This window comes from Myxine glutinosa, chromosome 10, assembly GCF_964187855.1.
Source record: "Myxine glutinosa chromosome 10, kmMyxGlut1.1, whole genome shotgun sequence".
NCBI lineage: Eukaryota > Metazoa > Chordata > Myxini > Myxiniformes > Myxinidae > Myxine > Myxine glutinosa.
This window is the reverse complement of record NC_136270.1, coordinates 10776149-10800332: the sequence shown is the minus strand read 5'-3', so window position 1 is coordinate 10800332 and position 24184 is coordinate 10776149. Positions and strand designations below refer to the sequence as shown.

The 24184-nt window shown below is 47.4% G+C and overlaps 1 protein-coding gene across 3 annotated transcripts in view; it reads right to left on the bottom strand.

Annotated features, from left to right (window-relative positions):
- The window catches only part of PSMD14 (proteasome 26S subunit, non-ATPase 14), a 164110-nt gene that overhangs the window by 46300 nt on the left and 93626 nt on the right, over nucleotides 1–24184 (bottom strand). For all 3 annotated transcript variants that reach the window (XM_068102652.2, XM_078785340.1, XM_078785341.1), the window contains one exon: nucleotides 22483–22633. In XM_068102652.2, coding sequence (XP_067958753.1) covers nucleotides 22483–22633 — 151 coding nt within the window. The remainder of the gene's footprint in view (nucleotides 1–22482; nucleotides 22634–24184) is intronic.

The window sequence follows — 24184 nt, the reverse complement described above, 5'->3', positions numbered from 1 at the left end:
CGCAATCCGGCCAACGTTCGGGAATCGGGTTAGTCGGGGTAACTGTTAGGCCGCGGTGCCATCCGCTCGGCAAACCAACATCTTATCCGCGGGCCTGTGGTGAAAATGTAAGTTGAACCCAGGTGTGACGCTCACTTAAACCACTGGGCGGTGTCTATAAGACCTCGGGACGTCCGCGACTCGAGGCCACTCCTGCGGCTTTATACAATGACATGTAGAATTGAATGGTACGTACCCACTTATATTCTAGGCTTGCTTGCATTGACTGATATATCCAATCTTTCTCATATGATGCCTTGATCCTGACATATATGTTGCATGGTGTATTTTACAGGATGTTGTTACGATCTAATTGAAATTAAACCTATCTATGGGACGAGTTGTGGATCTGGTTGATTTTCACAACACTTAATTTCAATTATGATCTTCGGAAATGGCGGGACACGAGTCTTGCGATGGCCGGATGAACGCAGATCACAGACGAGCGTTCCCGACATTCTCCGCGCTCCTGCGAGGCCCACCTCGGAGAAGAATGACCGGCGGAGGACCCGTCGAGCTAGCTCCAGCTACGGAGCTCCGACTACTCTCGCCGCCGGTCTGCCTCAAAAGGACCGGATGCGATGGGGACCTCGCAAGCCTTTTGCGGGACCGCGTCGTCAAAACGCAAACTGCTCTCCTGAGGCCCGAACGCCGGAGCAGGCATGACGGACTCCGGCAAGGCGCCTGCTGAAGGAGGCCACTGGGAAATGTCCTGGGCCGCAACCCCGTCGGAACGACGGACCCGCTTGGCGCCGAAGGTACGAGTCTAGCCTCGGTTGCTCGAAGCGCTAACGGCTCCGTCCGAGAGAATCATCCGAGATTTGCGTGCCTCGGCCCGAGATGAGATTCCCACGCGAGAGATCACGACTCCCATGTCGGCCATGCCTCCACATGGCCGGCACACTCCGACCACTCGCTACTCGGTGGAATCGCCTCCTCCGCGGGGGCCGGCACACTCCGACCACTCGCTGCTCGGTGGAATCGCCTCCTCCGCGCGGATCGCGCACTGCTCGTCAGGATCACGCCGTGCCTCACACGGCCGGCTCACCCTGACAACTCGCTTCTCGGTGGAACCACCTCCTCCACGCGAATCGCGCACTGCTCGTCGGAATCACGCCATGCCTCACACGGCCGGCTCACCCTGACCACTCGCTTCTCGGTGGAACCACCTCCTCCGCGCGAATCGTGCACTGCTCGTCGGAATCACGCCGTGCCTCACACGGCCGGCTCACCCTGACCACTCGCTTCTCCTCCGCGCGAATCGCGCACTGCTCGTCGGAATCACGCCGTGCCTCACACGGCCGGCTCACTCCGGCTGCTCGGGAACTGCGCCCTTCGCGGGCACCACTCTGCGAGGCCGGCGATTCTGATCGTGGCTCGTCGCAATCCCACCTTAGCGCGAATCGCGCGCTGCCCCATCGCGGGCACAACCCGATCAATCGCTGCACGGTGGAATCACCTCCTACGCGCAAATCGCGCACTGCGCCCTTCGCGGGCACCACTCTGCGAGGCCGGCGATTCTGATCGCGGCTCGTCGAAATCCCACCTACATGTGGCTACTCAACGAGGCCGGCGAACTCCGCTGCCCGGAATCGCCTCAATGGAGGCTCGCTTGGCACCATGCGAGGACTCGTCGCAGCACGGATGAGTTTCTAAGGACGTCGAGCGGGACCTTCATAGCCTTTCACGACACTCGGGCTTATGCTTATGATAGATGATCGTATACCATGTGTATTCTATATGACTATCGGTATGGCATGTATCGGCATGCCGGCATGTATCGTATACCATGTGTATTCTATATGACTAACTATGTCTAAAACTCCGGACAAAACACGGCCCGAAAGCTAAACAAACGAGACGCTACTTCAGGGCGTGATATGTATTCGATCCTTTGACCCGAAAGCTAAGCACACGAGACGCTACTTCAGGGCGTGATATGTATTCGATCCTTTGACCCGAAAGCTAACAAACGAGACGCTACTTCAGGGCGTGATATGTATTCGATCCTCTGACCCGAAAGCTAACAAACGAGACGCTACTTCAGGGCGTGATATGTATTTGATCCTTTGACCCGACTGCTAAACAAACGAGACGCTACTTCAGGTCGTGCAGTCTATCGCTGCCAAGCATGCTCGCCCTCTCGACTCGGCGTGCTCGCCCTCTCGGCTCGGCGTGCTCGCCCTCTCGACTCGGCGTGCTCGCCCTCTCGACTCGGCGAAGCCGCACTGATTCAACGGGCCGAGCTCAACTTTCGGTTTCCCTCGTACGCGGTGTGCCCTAGATAATACTTTTCGCTCGTCGGCCGGGTTCGTATTCCGTACACCGATCTCGAGCCCGCTCGAATGCTGCTGCCCAATGGACGCGAGACTTTGGATTTCGGAGTGCTACTTTACTCCGTCTGGGGATACCGCTCAGCTGGAACTCGCCGTCAAACCTGCCCGCACGCGCCCGAACCAATTGATGACGTCATCGACTAAATCACGCGTTTGCTTTACAGCACCGCGCCCGATCGATCCCGATTTAACTGTTTCCCGCGCTTGCGTCATCAGAGTTCGTCTACCTGGGTACCTCTACAGATAGCAGAAATCGATAGCATCGAAATACTCAATCTGACCGCCCCTGCCCGAAAGTGCGTGTCATAACGTGGCGGCCTTCGAGGGCGACTAGCCAACATCGCGGACTTATGCCGTTAATCGATAAGGCACGGGGCATTTGGGGGTGCACGGTGACCCCATGACACGGTGACATTGAGCGTTGCGCCCGACTCCCTCGTCTCCTGAGCAAGCCACGAGGGCACCGGCCCGCCGGATCGCCCTTGACTCTGGGCTTGTTGCTTCTAGGACACTTGGGGGGGGTGCACGGTGACCCCATGACACGGTGACATTGAGCGTTGCGCCCGACTCCCTCGTCTCCTGAGCAAGCCACGTGGGCACCGGCCCGCCGGATCGCCCTTGACTCTGGGCTTGTTGCTTCTAGGACAGGTCTCCTGGCTCGCCTCCACACATTTCGAGACTGCGAGACGCCTCGCCCGGCCGCTGCCTGATTGCGTTCCCTCTGACCCAGACTGTGAAGGTCGCTCGACTTCGGTGCGCGATGCGCAGCTATTATCTCACACTTCCCGACGGGGGGGGGATGGATGAGTGAGGGGGTGAGATGATGATCCATCCATCCGGGGGCCATCCTCTTGGCTGTCGATCCATCCATCCGGGCCATTCTCTTGGATGTCGATCCATCCATCCGGGCCATTCTCTTGGATGTCGATCCATCCGGGACGTTTTCCATTTCTCCGTGCGAGACATAGTCTCGACGTTTTCTCTCCGGGACAATCCCTCCGGGACGGTAGCCGGTATAGCCGATCTTCACCGATCCTCTGCGCGCTGTGCTGCAGGTCGGAAGCATTCTGCGTGCTTCGCTGGGAAGGCGCATTTCGGTCGTTTTGTGCGGCGTCGTAACGGCCATGCCGGTCGTTCGGGCAGCCTACGGAGGGCACTCGTGGCAAACGTTTTGCTTGAAACTATTTGCCGGAGCTTGTAATTCGTACGCGCTGCCGTCAGAGAGCGCTCGAGTCTCGTGATTTCAAAACAGGGGGACTCCGGGGTATCGCGTAACTCTCGTTATGGCTCTCGTCGGTTCTCTCCCTCGGCAATTCCATGACATGGATCTAATGTGGATCGACCATGTACCCTTGGGAGCCAAGGCAGGTACAGACTTACTGTAATGGACTTACTGTAGTGGCCTCCTGTCATGTAATCTTACTTACTGTTACAACTCCTAGGCCGGTACAGACTTACTGTAATTGACTTACACTGTCATGGCCTCCTGTCATGTAATCTTACTTACTGTTGCAGCTTACTGTAAAGAGGCTTACTGATTTACACATCTTCCACATCGACACATCTTCCTGTAATGTGTTGCCTTGCGACGAATAGACATGGCTTACTGGTTTACACATCTTCCACATCGGCACATCTGCCTGAAATGCGTTGCATTGCGACGAATGGACATTCGCTCTTCGACAAGGTACACCTTATGTAATGAGTTGCACATCGCAAAGGTACACCTTATCCAGCACATAGGCCTGTGAGACTAGCCTATTGTGACCCACAGGCTCATCGTCTGCCAGTATCAGACATGTTTGCTAACCAGACTATGAGTGCGCCTAGAGAACATCTGCCGTCCCTCCCTTCGCCTGATACACCCCTGCCTGAAGCGGTGAGGGCACTGAGGTGCCCCTCCGACACCTGCCTCCAGCGGCTACTCCGAAGCAGGGGACTCCGGATTTGGGGGCGACGTACCCGGTAGTTTCCGAACCTGTGCTGGCAGGGTAATTCGCCACACTGACCTCTACGGATGGACCGACTGACCTGTACTACTGATAATGGATTTGTTTCGTATAGCGCTTTCCAGGAAGCCCTACAGACGCTTTGACAGTGTGTGAACCATAACACAATGGCGCACAGACAAGAATCAATAGGGATATTTCTTTGACACCCTAATAATGATATGATGACTTCCTCTCCCTATTAATGCTGACGCGCGCTCGCTTCCTGCCTAGTGGCAGCATAGTTCTAACGGCGGGGAGAATGTGGTGAAAATGTAAGTTGAACCCAGGTGTGACGCTCACTTAAACCACTGGGCGGTGTCTATAAGACCTCGGGACGTCCGCGACTCGAGGCCACTCCTGCGACTTTATACAATGACATGTAGAATTGAATGGTACGTACCCACTTATATTCTAGGCTTGCTTGCATTGACTGATATATCCAATCTTTCTCATATGATGCCTTGATCCTGACATATATGTTGCATGGTGTATTTTACAGGATGTTGTTACGATCTAATTGAAATTAAACCTATCTATGGGACGAGTTGTGGATCTGGTTGATTTTCACAACAGGGCCGTAACAATATTTACCTTTGAAATTCTCAACTCTACAATAAAATGTCATCCTGGTGCTTCACAGTTGGTACACCATTCTTTAAAGGGGATATTAAAGCAGTTGTCCCATCTACCCACATTAAATTGTGGATGTTACAAAACCCGCACAACCACTTGAAAACAGTATGCCATTGTGCGCACCATATATGGCAACCGAGTAAAATTCAAAACTGCTGACCTAATATATGGGAGCCACTGCATGATCAGCGTGCCACACCACCAATAATAATGAAAAGCAGCAGCAAGGTGCTACTCATTTGCATTCCAAGTCTTTGTTTCTGAAAATATTGAGCAAGTAAACACACACAAAAGCACACGCAGATATTTCAACATCCATTAAGAGTGTGACTTGGAGGGGATGGAGGGGGTGGGGGGGGAGAGCTCCATAACTAGACCATGGTTAAGTGTAGTATAGTCTGTGTGTTTTGAATAGCTGTTAGATTGACATGAAACAAGGACCTGTCAGTTTAAGTCATTTGTTACACGTAATGCTAAGGAGTCATCGTATGTAATTTATAGACAGGTTGGATCTTAATATGTGGGTGTGAATACCTCCTGGTAGGCAGGGCTATTAAGCAAGAACTTCTCATGAGAGAGGCACACATCTGTCTGGCCAGTGCGTGTCAGCCATGGCAGTGTAATGTGCTGTGGAGACAGAAGTGCCACGCCCCCGTTGGCGGAACGGCCAGAGCAGGGGACTCCACCCAGGAGGAGGAAGATTGAGAAAGGATCACGCTTGAGGAAGGAGGGATCAGGAGAGACCTGGAGATGACAAAGAAGCCTCATCGTTCAGAGAGGAGATTGCAAAAGCCTTGTGTGGAAAGATGACAGGCAAACTGATCACAGAGTTTGGATTGACCCAACCTGGGTTCTCTGTGTGCGTGGAGGAAGAGGATGGAGGATACCCCCAGGAAGCCTTGCTTTAAGCTCAAAGGGGCCCAAGAGGCCTGGTGGAGGAGGTGGATCATCACTGGCATTCCACACCAAACACCATTTCATTGTACTTATTTTAGCTCTTGGTCGCTATCGTCTCGCACCTGGTTCCCAAACTGGTCTAATTTGAGCCTGGCGTCCACCCTGCGCAACAGATAAGGGAAGTCTCATCTACAATTGTTTTGTTGTAGGAGTGTTATCTGCTGCACTTAGTGGGTTTGGAATTGTTTGATTTCCAATCATCATACATAAGGTTGTATATCCCCATTCACCACTGTATCCATTTGACTAGCTTGGTTCGTTCCGTTTTTGTTTATAGAGTCTTGTTACCCTCTTCCTTGTTTACTTTACAAATAAATCCTTGAGAATGTAAGAAAATGTGTTTCAGCTATCAGTTTCTGTGTCCATGTACCGCCATTATATTGGCCCAATTGAAACTCCTTCGAGAACAAGGTTATAATTAATTAAATAAACAGCGCAATAACTAATAAAACATAGTTTGGTCCCTCTCACAAGTCTAACTCGGCGCTGAGGTTCCTGTTCTAACAGACGTGACATCTGGTGATCAGGTGTGTAGGATTAGTACCAACGCTCTCTCCAAAGAAAAATTAAAATCAAATTTTGAGTGGAAAAGAGCGTTATTTTTCTTTTCAATTTAAATGTGCACAGGAAACATGGACAATATGGCACATGCCCATGTTATAACAGATAGTGAGGAACATGCTTGGAGGTGAGCTGGCGGTGGGGCCTTGTGGGGAGGAGCATGGCGTAAGAACGGTTCACACTCCTGAAGTCACTCTTAGCCCTCTGAGGTGTGAGAGGGTCAGGAGTCTGGCGTGATGTCCACACGGGCCATGTTGGAAAGAATGACAGAATTTAATAATTTGTAAGTGCAAATTAATAAAAATAATGAACAAATGCGGGGGGAAACAAATAAAAGTCAAGGTTAATTCATAGCACAAATAAAGACAATGATATTTTTGCAGGAAAGGCATGTGCACAGATAAGAAGTGGAATGGCAGGTTTGTTTCTGTGGACTAAGGAAAGTTCGACAATTTTTTTTTTCCGCACTGATCTACACGTAATACCTCATAATGTCAAAGTCGAATTTTGTTTTTAGAAATCCTTACAAAATAATTAAAAATGAAATGCATAAATATCTAATTTACATAAGTATTCAACCCCGTCAATCTATATCTATAAAACACAGTTTGTGTGTGTGTGTGTGTGTGTGTGTGTGTGTGTGTGTGTGTGTGTGTGTGTGTGTGTGTGTGTGTGTGTGTAATGTTACCGATAGACTCCTAAACGGAGAGGCTCACGTACTTGATATTTGGCATAGACATAGCCATTGAGCCTGGGACGAACATGGCCGAGACCATATTTGACGAGATCCATATTTTTTATTCATATTTACCTCAGCGCATTACAGCGAAGTACCCGCTAATCTCAGCCGGTTCCAGAGCAGCTCGCTGATTCGCTCAGAGCGATCACGTGATGTTCCATTCCCGCCGCCAGACTGATTCGCTCAGAGCGATCACGTGATGTTCCATCCCGTCACATGTCACACGTTTTCTCACCTTTTATGCGATCGTGTTTTGTATCGATTTTGTGCGATATGAATTAAATGTCTTTGAAACAGCTGTGAAACGTCTTTCCACAACCCTTCCGTAATCGATTGGAGCAGTTTATTGCCGCACAAAACGAGATCCGCGAAGCGAGTTGGTCGAGTCGTGCTGACCAAGATGGCGACACGGCGGCTTCACTTTTCACGGAGTATGAGCGTTCTATATATTTTCAATTCAGTGCGCCCGTGATTTGTGGCATAGACATGACCATTGGGCCTTCACGGTGTAATTTGGGCGAGGCTTTTGTCCGAGTGAGCTTGAGTCGAGAGGGCGAATGTACGGGTTGGGAATGTACGGGTCTCCCTTCCCCCACCCGGCAACGCCGGTACTGGAGGACGTCACAGGATCGGTGAGTCTCCAAAATCCGCTTCGTGCTGTTGCGAATATGCAGGACTATGTCCGATTGTTGTGCTGCTCTCCGACCATGAGAACTGCACCGTCATTGTTGACTGGCCATCCCCTTCCCTCCCCCTTCCCCCTACCCCTCCCCTTCTCCCCTCCCCCTCCCCTTCTCCCCCTCCCTTTTCCCCCTCCCCTTCTCCCCCTCCCTTTTCCCCCTCCCCTTCTCCCCCTCCCTTTTCCCCCTCCCCCTCCCTTTTCCCCCTCCCCCTCCCTTTTCCCCCTCCCTTTTCCCCCTCCCCCTCCCCCCTCCCCCCACCCTACCCCCTCCCCTTCTCCCCTCCCCCTCCCTTTTCCCCCTCCCCCCCCTCCCTTTTCCCCCTCCCCCCCCCCGTTCCCCTCCCCTCCCCTCCCCCCTCCCCTCCCCAACCCGGCAATGCCGGGTACTTATGCCGGGTACTTATGCCGGATTCCCCCCCCCCTCCCCCCTCCTCCCCCTCCCCTCACCCATCCCTCACCCTCCCCATCCCTCCCTCTTCCCTCCCCCCTCCCCCCCTTCCCCTCCCCCCCTTCCCCCCTCCCTCCGGCCCTTCCCCCCTCCCCTTGGGATCCTACTTCTTGGAGAGGATTATTCAGAAAGTGGATGGGAGGGTTGCCCAGTCGGTCTTTTCGGAGAGACATCGTAAGAGTGTGAGATTTGTCAGGATTGAAAGACATGTTCCACTTGTTTGCCCAGTCTGTGATTTTGTCCAGGTCTGCAGAGAGTGAGGAGGCTGCAGACTGCCGACCTGAGGGATGAGGAATGGAGCGACAGAGAGTAGAGTCATCAGCAAAGAGATAGAGAGGATTTTCAAGAGAGTCAGAGAGATCATTGATGAAGACCAGAAAAAGCACAGGGCCCAGAACACTGCCTTGGGGAACTCCAGCCTGAACAGGAAGAGGAGATGAGAGAAACCCATTCAAGGACACACGTTGACTACGACTAGAGAGGAAGTCCGCCAGCCATGCATGGAGATTTCCCTGGATACCAAAGGAGGAGAGTTTGGTGAGCAGAGCGGGGTGCCAGACCGTATCGATGGCACGTGATATGTCAAGGGAGACAGCTCTAATTTTCTGTTTGGCATTGAGGACCTCCATCCATTGTTGAGAAAGCAGAAGCAGCATGACCAGAGTAGAGTGACCAGGTCTGAAACCAAATTGATGATCAGAGATCAAGCCATTGGAGAAGAGGGAAGATTTCATATCCAAAGCAATGATGGATTCCATGACTTTGCTGATAATTGGGAGAAGGCTGATTGGTCTGTAGTTGCTGGGATCTGTTTTTGCACCTTTTTTGTGCAAAGCGGTGATGTTGGCTGATTTCCAAGCAGATAGCAGATGACCTTGAGCAAAAGAGAGGGTGAAGAGAACAGAGAGAGGGAGTGAAAGGGCGGAAGAACAGGATTTTAGGACCCGTGGGCTGATGCCGTCAGGTCCAGTTGCAGAATCAGAGTCGAGGGTTAACAGAAACTTTTCCACCTTGTCAGGAGGAAAGGACACAGAGTCCAGGAGCAGCTGGGTACGACTGGGTACGGTGGGTACAGAGAGGGATGGGTTTGGGACACAAGATTTAGAGGCAAACACAGAGTTGAGGCATTCAGCTTTTTCACGTGCGGAGTCAGCCGTGTAGCCGTTTGAGGTGAGGGAGGGGATGGAGGGGGAACAAACACCAGAAACAGATTTGACCAGACGCCACCAGGATTTGGAAGAGGGAGACAGATGAGAGTTCGGTCTTGAGAATGGAGAGATATTGTTTCCTGACTCTCCTGAGGGTGGACACACACTTGTTTCGGGCTTTGTGAAAGGAAATGAGATTTCCTTCCGTTGGATTTGCTTTCCAGGAAACAAAGGCAAGTTGTTTCTGGGCAACAGCCTCACCACAAGATTCCGTGTACCATGGACGGGAGGAAGGGTATGACAACTGAAGACGAGATGGGATAAATCTGTGCATGAGAGAGAGAGCAATTTACTTTGGAAGAACCAGGATGAGTTGATGTCAGAGGCGGTAGAGACGGGAGACCAGTCCAGATGATTGATGGCTGCTTGAAGACCGTGCCAGTTGGCCTGAGTGAAATGCCAGACTCGGTCGACGCTGAGGAGGCTCTCTGAGAATGGCCAGAGAGATGTCCACTTTAACAAGCACATGATCAGAAGAACCGATTGGAGCAGAAGAAGAGCAGCAGACATTTGCAGGGAAGTTAGTCATAACCAAGTCCAGAAGAGAAGATACTCCATTGACTGAGATCCGGGTCGGGAAATTGACAGATTGTGTCAGTCCCAATGAGTCGCAGAAGTCCTTTGCTGAGGTGCCATGGCTGGTGAGAGATGAACCCACACCCAGCCAGCTGGCATGATGACAGTTGAAGTCGCCACGTATGAGGAAGAGAGAGTTTGGATGAGTTGATAGAAGTTGGTCCATGTTGTCCGACAGAGAAATGTAAATGGAGTCATCACTGTTTGGAGGACGGTACAGAACACATATGAACAAAAGGTGGGAGCGGAGAGGAAGCCGTAGCCAGAGGTACTCCTGTGGGTGGGGTGGAGAGAGGGCAGTGCAGGGAGAGTGAGGAAGAGAGTTTTTGATAAAGATAGCCACCCCACCACCAGGACGAGGCTCAGGTCTATCGTACCAGAGGAGGGAGTAACCAGGAAGAGATATTAAGGAATCAGAGACATCTTGAAGGAGGAAAGTTTCTGTTAAGCAGATCAAGTCTGGATTTTCAGAAGCAACCTGAATGGAGAGATCAATCAGGTTTGAGCGAAGGCCCCGGATGTTTGAGGTCCATACCGTTAGTGGGGAGAGAGGGGGAGCATCGGGTGCAGGACAGGGGAGGGGAGGGGGAGGGGTAGGGTCATATGAAGGGTGAGAGGGGGATGTAGGAAGAGCAGTTGATAGTGTGTCAGAGATTACAGAAGAGTTACAAGAAAGGGAAGGATGAGGAGGACGAAAGGTTTGATGGTGATGGAATGAGGCACAGTGAGAGTTTGTTTGAGGGGGGGGGGGGGGGCAGATGAAAGTAGAAGGTTGGGGGAGGTGGAGGTATGACATAGAAGGGAGACGAAGTGGGGAGGAGGCAGCTTTGAGAAGGAGGTGGGAGGAGGGAGAATTTGGGAGGGATGGTTGGGGGGGAGATTTGAAGGGGAGGGGCAAGGGGGTAGTTTAGAAAGTGGATGATTAATGAAAGATGAACATATATAACAAATTGGGTTTGTTGTGATTTTCAAGTTAGCGATTCGTTTAAGAACGACGGAGGAGGGATGGAATGAATGAGAATTTAGAGCATGGAGTGATTTGGAATCAAAAGAGATTGAATATTTTTTTGAAATGGAATGAGTTGAAGAGGAAATTGAAAGGAGCCTTTTAAATAAGAAGAAAAACAGCGTGTTGTAATAAACCACTGAATAAAACACTGAAGGAGATAGTTGAAACATATTTAAACAGAACTGTGAAGAACAATCTTATATTCACAAAAATACCAATGGGGAGAGGAAGCCTAGAGCGACGACCACGAGTCACTTGAACAGGGCAAAAGGTGGAAGGCAAGGGAAAATGGGGGCGGGGCGAGACAGCGCACGTGGGCAGAGGCAAAAGCACACGAGGAGAAAGGGAAAAAAAAGTTTTTTTCGTTTGTTTTTGGGGGGGTTGTGGGGGTTACAACGTTAGACAAATAGTAGATGTTTGGTGAAGCTTGGTGGAGAAGGGGAAATCAAAAAAGCTAGCAAAACAGCGAAGGAAGGAACAACCTTCGACGGGGGAAGGTCTTAGGCTGCAAGGCCTTGCTCGCGACGCGGCAAACAAACGATTAATATATGAAAGATAAACACCGAGAAACTTCCAAGGGGGACACTATAAGTTCACACACCGAACGATAAATACAGTTTCGACAAAATACAATTGTGAACAGACTTAACTTTGAAAAACGTGGAGACCGTGTGGACCGTCGAAAACCCCTGCCACCGTCTCCAAGATCTCACGAGAAGACCTCGCGAGAAGTCTGAGGTTTAAATAAGACAGGTTCCTCCAAGATCCTCTCTAACGATGTTCTAATCATTTGCAAATGAGCTGGTGCACCTGATTCTAATTTTACGTATTTGAAGTAGTGATAAATGTAGGGGTGTACTTACTTTTTCCACAGGCGAAATTTGCATTTATGTTTATTTAAATTATACAATGGACTACAAAATGTAAATGGTTCATGATATTTGATTGGTTTCTCGAGAAACCAACTTGGTTTCTGGGTCGTACCCATAAACCCAGGACTCATCGCCAGTGATCACTGTGTTGAGTAGGCTGGGATCGCTGTTCACAGTCTCCAGCATGTCCTGTGCGATCTCCAAACGGAGTTGCTTCTGCTCAATCGTTAGCAGCTTTGGTACGAACTTCGCTGAGATTCTCCTGAAGCCCAAATCCTCCTTCATAATGGAATGAACAGATCCAATGCTGACGCCCACCTTGTCTGCAAGTTCTCTGATCGTGATTCGACGATCCTGCATCACCAGGGTCCTCAATTGGTCAATGACGATCTCATTTCGGGATGTTGAGGGCCTACCCGAACGTGCTTCACTCTCCACTGATGTGCGGCCATCTTTGAAGTGGTTGTACCACTCCTTTATCTGCGTGGTGCTCATTGCTTCGTCCCCGAAGGCCTGTTGAATCTTGCGGGTCATTTCCACTTGGGAATCGCCAAGCTTTACACAAAATTTGATGCAGTAGCGTTGTTCAAGTTTTTCCGTCATTCTGTCAAAAAGGAAAATCCGACGGCACTCACTTACACTTCCTCACTCATCGGCGGTCTGCCGTCGAATGACAGCTTCTGCAGGTGGGAAAAAATTCACGTGTGCGCATTAGGATCGCCTACATACGTGCACCAATCAACGCCTCCCTAGCTTCATTTGTTTACGCATGACAAATTAAGGTCGCATACTTTTTGAACACACCTTGTATAAGGGTTGTTGCGTTCTGTATTCGTGGAAAACAACTGCTGCACGTCTACAAAAGTTATTACCGCTTCCTCTGGAGATGGTCCGTCAACTCGACAATGCTGTTTGTCGTGGAGTGGTGGCTTTACGAAATTACGGCATGAAACAGCGTGCTATTGCTCGGCAGTATGGCGTCACTCAAGGTCAGGTGTCAAAGATCCTGAAACGAAATGCTCAGAGGGGTGTCCCTACTCCAATACCGAGGCCAGGATGTCCACGCAGAATCACAAGGAGGGATGATCGCCAGCTGCACCGGTTCGTCTGCAATGGCCGTACCAAGTCAGCTAATCAGCTTCGGGCTGAGTGGCAGCAACTGACAAATGTGCCTGTATCCAGAAGGCTAGACAACCAACGACTGGTTCAAGCAGGTTATCGTGCCAGGCGTCCCCCGAGAAAGCCACGCCTGACCAGACAACACCACCAGCGTCGATTGCAGTGGGCCAGAGAGCACCGTCAATGGCAGCCAGGACACTGGAATCACGTGACCTTCAGTGACGAGTCTAGATTTCTGGTCTTTCGTCAAGATGGCCGGAACCGAGTGTGCAGACAAGTGCATGAAGCCTACAACGAAGATTGTATAGTGCCAAGAGTCCAAGCTGGAGGTGGTGGGGTGACCGTTTGGGCTGCTTTTCATGCAGGGGGCAAAACTGACCTGGTTGTTCTGAATGGAAACCTGAACCAGTTCAAGTACAGGGCCATTCTGGAAGAAACATTGCTTTCATTTGCTCGTGCAGCCTTTCGAGGAAACTTTGTCTTCCAAGATGACAATGCACGGCCTCATCGTGCTCACATGATCCAACATTTTCTTGCTGACCGTGGTGTCGAGCATATGGAGTGGCCTGCCCGGTCCCCGGATATTAATCCGATAGAGAACTTGTGGGCAGAATTAACGCGTCAAATCGACAACTTGGACCAGCAGCCGACCTCTGTGCATGAATTGCAGCAGGCTAATTTTCACTGCATGGCAAGCGATTCCTGTCCAAACCTTGGCAAATCTCATGAACAGCATGCCTCGACGTGTACGTGCTCTCCTGAATGCTCGTGGGGGTTACACGAAGTACTGAACTGTAATTTTACTGTCTGTAATCCCAGTCTTAATTTAACTTTTGTCGAAAAATTTTTTGGCTAATGTGCAAAATAAAGAGATACTTCTGGAAAACGTACAGAAGTTTAACACAGTACTGTCCTTGAATTGAGTTCGATATCAGTTTACATCACTTTCAAGGATCAATTTATTTACTTCAAAATGTCAAATGTGGTTTTTGTTTCTTTTGAAGGTCACATTAACAAAATCTGGAATAATTTCAACATAATTCTAATGACCTTTTGGTTCTAAGTCATCTTGAAAAGTAAGTTCACCCCCACAAAAAAATATTCCATATTAAATGCCAAGTCTGTATCTATATATATATATATATCTATATATATATATATATATATATATATATATATATATATACATATATGTGTGTGTGTGTATGTATGGATATATATATATATATATATATATATATATATATATATATATATATATATATATATATATATATATTGTTGCGAATATGGAATTTGGCCTCCATATCCACTTGTAAATATTCCCCTATTTCCCCAATACTCCCCAACTATCCCCAATCCCCCATTCCCTAGTCCCATTGTCTGTAAACAACAATCAGTAGAGCCGACCTTCCCCTTTTTCCCCCATTAAATGTCGTGCCCAGGTCCACCGCATCTCACGTAGACAACTTTCGGACATCTTGCTAGTTATTCTTAGTCTATGTCAGTTTTTTTTTGTATACAAGATCGAGGCTCGTGAAAGAGCGAACATTAATCACACAGAAAGACAAACCGACACATAAAACATATAACAGAGGGAGCGGTAGACAAGATGGGGAGAGAGGGGGAAGGACACAAACACAACATTTGAGAGCAGGGACCGAGAGACATGGAGACATCGAGAGATCTGAGAGAGGGCGAGGGCTTTGGGGGCGGGGGGGGCGTGGGAAGGGGCGGTGGGAGAGGTATAAAACATATGGACACTGCCAGGACTTCCAGGAAAGAAGTTGGAATTTCAAACAAGGTGGATCTGGGGTGAATTAGCGGGGGTAGAAAAGATCAAGGTTTTGGATGGGGGAAGATAAGAGATGGTGGTGAACAGCTGTTTTAAAGACCTGGAGGGAGGAGTGGGATTGAAGGGAGTGAGGGAGTTTGTTCCAGAGGCGGGAGAAAAGAGGAATGAAAGAGTGAAGGTGAGCAGAGAGCCGACATTTCGGCAGTTTAACCATCAGAGGGTTGCTGGCAGATCTTGTGCGACCTGTAGGAATATTTGGGGGACAGAGCACAGAGAGAGCTGGGGGTGCAAGGCCGGAGAGGAGTCGGTAGAAGACAGAAAGACCACCTACCTGCCTGCGGTGAGTGAGTGAAAGGCCCTCAGAGATGGCTTCATCGCGGGAGATTCCAATAATTCTGAAAGCTTTGGTTTCAACAGCGTGAAGCCGAGCTAGGTGTGAGGCAGGAGCACCGGCCCATAGGGGAGAACAGTATTCCATTGAGCTGCGGATGAAAGCCTTGTATGTGGTGAGGAGCTCAGGTGTGCCGAGGAAGGACTTCGCACGACGGAGGATGCCCAGTCGGCGACTGGCTTTGGAGGCCAGCTTGGAAATGTGGTTTTCCCAAGAAAGATCATGGCAGATAGTGAGACCCAAAATCTTGAGCGACAGAACTTCTTGGAGAGGATTGTTGAGAAAGTAGATGGGAGGGTTGTCCAGTCGATCTTTTCGGAGAGACATAGTAAGAGTGTGAGATTTGTCAGGATTGAAAGACATGTTCCACTTGTTTGACCAGTCTGTGATTTTGTCCAGGTCTTCAGAGAGTGAGGAGGCAGCAGACTGCCGATCTGAGGGAAGAGGAATGGAGCGGCAGAGAGTGGAGTCATCAGCAAAGAGATAGAGAGGATTTTCGAGAGAGTCAGAGAGATCATTGATGAAGACCAGAAAAAGCACGGGGCCCAGAACACTGCCTTGGGGAACTCCAGCCTGAACAGGAAGAGGAGATGAGAGAAACCCATTCAGGGCCACACGTTGACGACGACTAGAGAGGAAGTCCGCCAGCCATGCGTGGAGATTTCCATGGATACCAAAGGAGGAGAGTTTGGTGAGCAGAGCGGGGTGCCAGACCGTGTCGAAGGCACGTGATATGTCGAGGGAGACAGCTCTAATTTCCTGTTTGGCATTGAGGACCTCCATCCATTGTTGAGACAGCAGAAGCAGCATGTCCAGAGTAGAGTGACCTGGTCTGAAACCAAATTGATGATCAGAGATCAAGCCATTGGAGAAGAGGAAAGATTTCATATCCGAAGCAATGATGGATTCCATGACTTTGCTGATAATTGGGAGAAGGCTGATTGGTCTGTTAAGGACTCCTTTCCATTAATTCTGACTCTTCGTTGCACCAGAATGTGATTATATGGCACCAGTAGTGAGTTTAGGACCTTTCCCATACCTCCTTCCATCTTCTTCCCCAAACAACAACTACAACTACAACTACAACAACAATTACAACAACAACGACGCTGCGCGGGGGGAGTGTGCGTCATCACACCGGCTCGGTTAGCCGCCATTGACAATGCGCGCCGGACCATGCGCTCCACGGGGTTACCACGAAGGGGCTCCTTGTCAGTCCCCCGTCAAGGGCGGAGCCTGGTAAACCCCCCCGCACGCACCCAATGAGAAGCAACGTGCCGATTCCACGAGGCGGAGCTAACGAGCCGAGGGCGTGTCACTCCCCGCCGGATATACGAAGCGACTCCCCGGATGTGACGTGAGATGCGCCCCCAGCCTGGAGAGAGAAGTTGCCACGTACGAGCGCTGAATACCTCCCCGCATCTCTGGACCGGACCGAGTCGATTCTGACCTTTGAGCCCAGGTGCACCTGGAGCCATCGATCCTGCCTTTCCTAGCCATCAAACCCCGTGTGAGTCAGCCTTTTGTCCCGTTTATCTGTCGTCTGTTGGGAATAATATAAGAGTGTGTCTAAGTGCTTATCTTACTATGCTGTCCCTCTTGTAGTTGTAATCTAACCTTCCCTAACAATATAACCTCCTCCGGAGGTCTTGAGAACTGAACCCTGGTGTCGTGTCATTTGAATCCCAGCTGTGTGTCTTTTCCTTCATTGACCTAGCGTAGCGCGATTAGTCAACGTTCGGGTATAATCGGGTAACTTGTGCAGACGTGGTCATACCAAACCGCTCGGTAAATAACATCTAAGCCACGTCTGTAACAATATATATATTTCGAAAGTTTTCCGCTGTTGATGCAGTGTCTCTTCAACGATCTTATTTAACACCTTACATTTGTTCATGCCTTTTTTTTTTGATGTCCTTTATGCCATCCTTAAAAACTGTGAATTTCCTGTTTGGAATGATATTCAATTTTCTTTGATTTCCCGACAGGCAGATGGAGTAAAATAAATAAATCCTTTCTTCGTATGTGCAATCGGGACAAATTCAGAGCCAAAAGTACCTCAAAACTGCAGCTTCGTTTGCCGAATTACGTTTTGACTTGTGTTCAGAATAGAACATTCAAGTGAAATTAAATTGTTCCTCGAACATAGTTTTTTTTTATTTTTTTTATTCGGACAAAGTGAACCAATTACTTAACCCCGCTTTTCGCTTCTTGCGCATGGGGTAATGACAATCATTTTATAAAATGGCAGTCATCTCGAGAAGCCAAATGAGGACAAAGAAGTAAAATATGAAAGCAGACACAATTTCGCGGCTACCTCATCCCCCCCCCCCCCCCCCACCACCACCCCCAACAATGGAAATAAGAAATATTTTATGATGCCTACCCAATGATCAATGAAATCCTCATCTTGTAGCAAATGTTTTATGAGCAAGAGAATGTGGAGAAAAAAAAAAAATACGTGGGTGGAAAATGCTTGGAATCAGATTCTACCCCCCCCCCCCCCCATCTTCCCCAACATCCAACCTCAGAAACCCCTCCCCCCCACCCCTCCCCATTCCACCCACCTTCTTTCAAGATCCTGCAAACGAGTAAAGAATGTGAATTTGCACAATTTTACCATTTATACTTGCCAGCATCAAGTCACATTTTTCATATGGTCACAGACAGCTGGCAGTTTTGCCCCAGGCTAAATGAGCTTTTCCTTATTAAATATCTGTTGCTTTAAAAGTTGCAGAAATGCCAAGAGCCAGTGCTATCAGAATCATCACTGCCTTGTTATGAATGAAAGGATTTTACAAGCCAAGTCTATGATAAAGGTCACCATCTATTTCATGTTGAGAAGGTTTCTTTTTTTTCTCGTTTTTGCTTTCAAAAGTTGAAGGGTATTATTATAATTACGACAGAAGTTACTTTCCACTCGATGAAGCAAAACTCAGGAATACTGAACATTTTGGTTTCAACATTGTCAATGATAATAACGATAACTAGAACGGCACTCGGTAGAGCACATACCTCCGCCAGAATGAACAGTTCATGCTTTGTATCCCACTGATAGGCCGGATCTGGATTCGGACCTGAACCAAAATCTATTCGGCTTGTGCTTGTCACGTCCACAACTCATCCAAGTTTTGTCATAATCCATCCACAACTGTTTGAAATATAAAGCTATATATCGCTTTTGGCCCCATCTGTCGATGGTGAAGAATCACATAAAAATTTCAAAAATTCTCATATCCGAATCCTGATTCGTATCTTCACCAAAATCAAATCAATTCGTACTCGTCACAAATCACATCCGAATCCATCTACAACTTTGAGATATCGTGATATATATATATATATATATATATATATATATATATATATATATATATATATATATATATATATATATATATATATATATATATATATATATATATATATATATATATATATATATATATATATATATATCAATCATCTTTTGCCCTCGCAATGGTGAAGAATCACTTAAAAAATTCTCACATGCAGATCCGGATATTCACCAAAATCTAATCATTTCATACGTCTCGCATACCTAACCTCTCCACCAAATTTCATCTGAATCCGTCCACAACTTTTTGAAATATCCTGTTCACAGACAAACAGACAAACAAAAACAAGGGTGAAAACATAACCTCAATCTACCTTCTCTGGCGCAGGTAATAATAAGATAAACGCAATCACACTGCAAGGAGGATCTGGTAGAAATGTAGTTGTTGCATAAATTAGTTTGTAAGCATTCTATACAATACAATGCTGAACAAAGGAAATACAAAGTTTTTTTTTTAAGAAGGAAACAATCAATCTAAATGGCTTAGTGATTGCCGAGTTCATGGTATCCCATGTGACAAGGCATATGTTGATATTTACCAGTTCAGATCCAGTGTTGCTTGTGCACTGACCAATTCCTGCTAACATGGCCTGCAGGAGTTTTCATGCTGAACTCTGTGCGACCCACAGAGTACAACACAGTGGGTAAAAGTCAAATCTGCTTCAACAAGACAAAACTAGCCTCACGGATATGCTACAAGAACTAGTCGTCATAAAGAGACAGCAAAACTTCGTTCGACAAAATCCTTTGACACGTTATTCCAAGGGGAATTGCCCTCACATCAAGTTAACACTTTTCAACAGTAAGCAATCATAAATAAACCCTCCTCTTCGAAAAAGAAACCAAGAGATCTTCAATGTCCACCAAGTGATGCTAGCAGACAGAACAGAAAGCTAAAGCTCCATCCATCCGAGGGACAGCACATTTTGCGATACGACACCCGAAGCAACAGTCTCAAGATTATAGTCAGGTCGGGGATCCAACCCAGACTACATGGCTCAAGAGTAAGTATGCTACCTGCGCACCACATAAAGTACCAAAGCAACCTCAAACAGCAAAAAAATAATTAATGGGAAGCAAGCAAACACTGTAGCGAAGAAAAAAAAAAATAGAGGTCAGCTCTTGATAAACCCAACTTATGCACACAGATCTCAATACACCATGATGTCCACGGTAACATTTGGTGCATTCAAGGTTTCTGCGAAAGAATGTCGGCTTCGCATGCCCTTTCATAATGAGTGCGGTGCAATGCTGTGGCCAACACACCACAGTTACTGAGGTAAAGTGAGGTGCAATAAAAGGTTTAGAAATTCCAGATGCAGCACTTCCCAAAGGCAATTAATGCTCGATTTGAGCATCCTGTTATGCAACTCCATATTCAAAACAGGTATTTTTGTGTCCAAAAAAAAAAAATACATTTTTTTTGCTGCTGTTTGCCATTATCCGCTGCCTTGTTACGCGTGCGTTTGCACGCTGCATGCCGTCATTCGCCGTTTCACCATCTGCGCCGGTTTTTCCTCGAGGCATAACAAAAAAGCACACTTCGCCTTGGGCTATGGACTTGAGAAACAGATTTTTCAAATAAGCCCTGGGTCCATCCTTATTACAGGCGCGGAAGATGACAGAATGGGGCCCCAAATTCTAGCGCACATCATGGGCTCCCTGACAGCTTTGAAAATTACGACATGCCGAGAAGAGCTGCGCCAAAAAAGTACCGCATGCAGGACAGAAAATCGGAGGACGGAAATATGGTCCGAATGTGTGCGCACGCGTGTGCGTGTGCCACAAACAGGAGCAACCTTCTTTTCCACGCCATCAACATTTGAAAAGCTCAAATTTCAAATGTACACTCACCAAGCACCCACCCACCCGTTCCGCCCTATCCTTCACCTACCCTCCACACATTATATTGTTGCTTGTCTGTTTCCCCATAAATAGCAACACTTCTTTGTAAGTTACTCTAAACCACTAAAACATGATTGACCTTTGGTTTCAGAATTTCTGCAAGCTGTCCAGTTGTTAACGTGATTATGGTAGGGAGTGCAGCCTCAATGTTTACTTTATTAAGGATTGTCCACCTATTGCCTTTCCCATCACAATGCGCTCCGCAAGTCGCCGTATTCAAACCGCGCAAGACACGTTATATACATTTGCATTTGGGCTGGATTAACATGTTTGCAACACCATGAAAATATTGTCATGCAAGTGTTGAGCTCTATTTAAAATGTGTTTACGCATCCTTTAATCCAGAAAGTCAGCTGAAGTGTTAACACCATTTTCAAGCCAATTAAAGAGATTTTTTTTTAAAAATCAGCACTTTTGTTGCAGAAGAGAGAGGCAGAGTGACAGACAGTTGAGAATGATAGATTATGGTATTTTCTTATGCTCCAGGCTGGACTATTTCATAACAAACACTTCCCAATGAAACTACCCATCCTCAATCCCTCCAGGCTTCAAAGTTTGCTATTAGTTAATTCCTCCATTTCTTTGCAAACACAACACACTTTATAAACTTCATGGTTTTTGACAGGCTGGACCAAATGCAAGAGCAACAGCTGTCATACCACATAAAACATAAGCTCCCCCTCCTGTTCCCCCCTCCACATTGTAATTACGGCACAAAGCAATTCCTCAAATGATGCCATTGAAATGTTTTGTTCAGAGTGATGCGAGGTGTTACCAACTATTATAGGGTTTGATCAAAAGCAAATGCCGTGAGAAATCTGTAGTTGACAAATACCTTGAGCATTCAGGTTTCCGGTGCAAGGCATAAGCTCTGAAAACTTTGATTTATTATTTTACATCATCCATTGTGATGTGCTTGCTGTCTGGCCCAGGTGGCATATTCTGAGGATAGCGAAGACCCTAGACACCGTCTGGCGTCAGGCCGAGCTCGACACATGCCACGCAGAGTACTGGCACAGTGGAGGTGAAAATAGGGCTCAGAGACGCTCGCACCTCAGCAAATTAAAAGGCGCCCAGAAAGGACATGGAGCTCAATAGGAGGTCTGCAGAGGCAGCTGGGCACAGCGGAGAAAGCTCGGTAAGCAGGCAGCCCTTCAGAGCCAGGACAACCGAGGAACACTACAGTCGTCTCCCCCTGCCTCGAATCAGATCAACACTTTCGATCGTGAGCAGAAAAATAATAACCCCGCTCCTCCACTCCCCCTGCCCCCACCCCCCACCTCAACAAAAAAAACGAAGCCACATTAATTTCTAGATTGAAAAATATTTCAACGAAAATGCAAAGCTAAGTTTATGCAAAAAATGCTAAAATGCAAAGCTAAGTAAAAGCTTGCAGGTGGTGATTGTGACAGAGCACTTATCACAATATGAGTGTGCAGAGATACATTTATACATTTGCATTGATAAATAAAGTTGTCTTTGGCAATGAAAAAAATTATGCAAGATGATATGTATGGTTTCTGGAAGTACAAACAATTCCATGATGACAGAAAGTAAACATGGTACTTAATATTAGGCCCAACTTAGAATCCTGTTTGATTAGAGGGCTTTAATATTGCACTCGTTAGACACTATCACCACAAATAGCAAATGGAGGCTCCCTGCAAGTTAGAATGAAATAATCTCAAAAACACGAGTACCATTGCACTTCCACTTTTAGAGCAGTTTTTCCATCAAGGCCGTACATTTGCTAAGATAAACAGAGAACAGGATTTGAAGCATTTTTTTTAAAAAGCTAATTGATTGTTAGAACAGTCATCAGGGTGACAGCTGTGAAGAAAGATGCATACATAAAGTCCATACCTTTCCTTTAACACTCTGAATAGGATCAACAACTACAGCCACTGCACGTTCTGACAATGCCTCGAAGCTCTGCTGGGTGTTGATGTCCACTCCAGAGAGCCAGCAGCCAAATCCTGGATGACTGTGATACCAACCCACCACCATCTCGGGTCTGCCAATGCACGCAGACACTCCAGTTACCAAAGTAGACATGTGAGGTACCTTGCCTCAGGGTTTATGCTAGATGTGGGCAACGACCACACCGTAAAACAGACACGGGAATAAAATCAAAAGAATATATATATATATTGAGCAAAATATCTATGTTTTTTCTTCCAAAATCAAATACAAATCCTCACCAAGTCTAAAATCTGGTAATTGTGCGTTAATTAAACCAGCATAATTACTTCTGCCACCAAAGGTGGACAGAGATTATATTTTCACCCCTGTCTGTCTGTGAGCAGCATATCTCAAAAGAATTGTGGACGGATTCAGACGAAATTTGGTGGACAGGATGGCTGGGTGACAAGGATGAAATGATTAGGATTTTGGGGAAGATCTGTATACGAAATTTTTGTTAAGCGATTCTTCACCATCGAGAAATAGGGACACAAATGACATACAGCACGATATCTCAAAAGTTGTGCACAAAAATCGGACGAAAACTGGTGGACAGGCTGGGTGTGTGACAAGGAAGAATCAACTCGATTTTGATGAAGATCCGGATCTGGATATAAAGGATTTTTTTTTTTTTTAAATTCTTCCCCATTGAGTGATCGGGCCAAAACGATTTGTAACATGATATTTCAAAAAGTTGTGGACGAGTTGTGACAAAACTTGGTGGATGAGTTGCTTAGGTGACAAGAACAAGCTGATTAGATTTTGGTTCAGATCCGGATCAAGCATATCAGGGGGATACAAAAGGAAAATTGTTCAGCCTGGCACAGGTATGCTCCTCTCTACTGAGTGCCTGCTCGAGTTCAAACTCACATTGGATACAACTTCAAGAAAAGGAAACAACTTTATACCACATTAAATTCAATCTGCGTAGAAACGTTTATAAGCTTGGTCACTTGGAGCACGGTAGCAGTTCATCGAAATAAAAAGTAAAACGTTCATGATGCTCAGCTATCTGACCAGACATTTATATAGCCAGAAATGGGCAGGAATGCTTCTGAGAGCATCTAGGATCCCAGGGCTTCCAGGGATCTGGGTGGGCACCTGACTGCGGCATATTGACTACACTCGGCATAGTCGTTTTTGTTCAAATAAAGACTCCACTGGCTCATTTGGAAATGGAAGCATTCATTAGAATATTAGATAAACCTAAAAGATGGTGGAAGAAGTCTGCTGAATGGAGAAGGTGGATCAGACTCGGCAACAGTTGCTCGAGTGAGATGTGCATGGAAGAAGTTTCGGGAACTGAGTGGCGTGCTGACGAGGAGGGGAGTGTCGTTGAAGCTAAAGGGAAAGGTGTATGCTGCATGTATGAGAAGTGTTATGATTTATGGGAGCGAGACATGGGTAATGAACGTAGAGCAGCAACGAAGGCTGGAAAGGGTGGAAATGCGAATGGTTCGGTGGATGTGTGGAGTATCGTTGAGAGAGAGGAAGACAAATGATGAATTGTGAAAGATGATGGGAATAGAGCCTGTGATGGATGCTGTGAAGAGAAACAGGTTGGGATGGTTTGGTCATGTGTTGAGGAAAGATGAAAGTGACT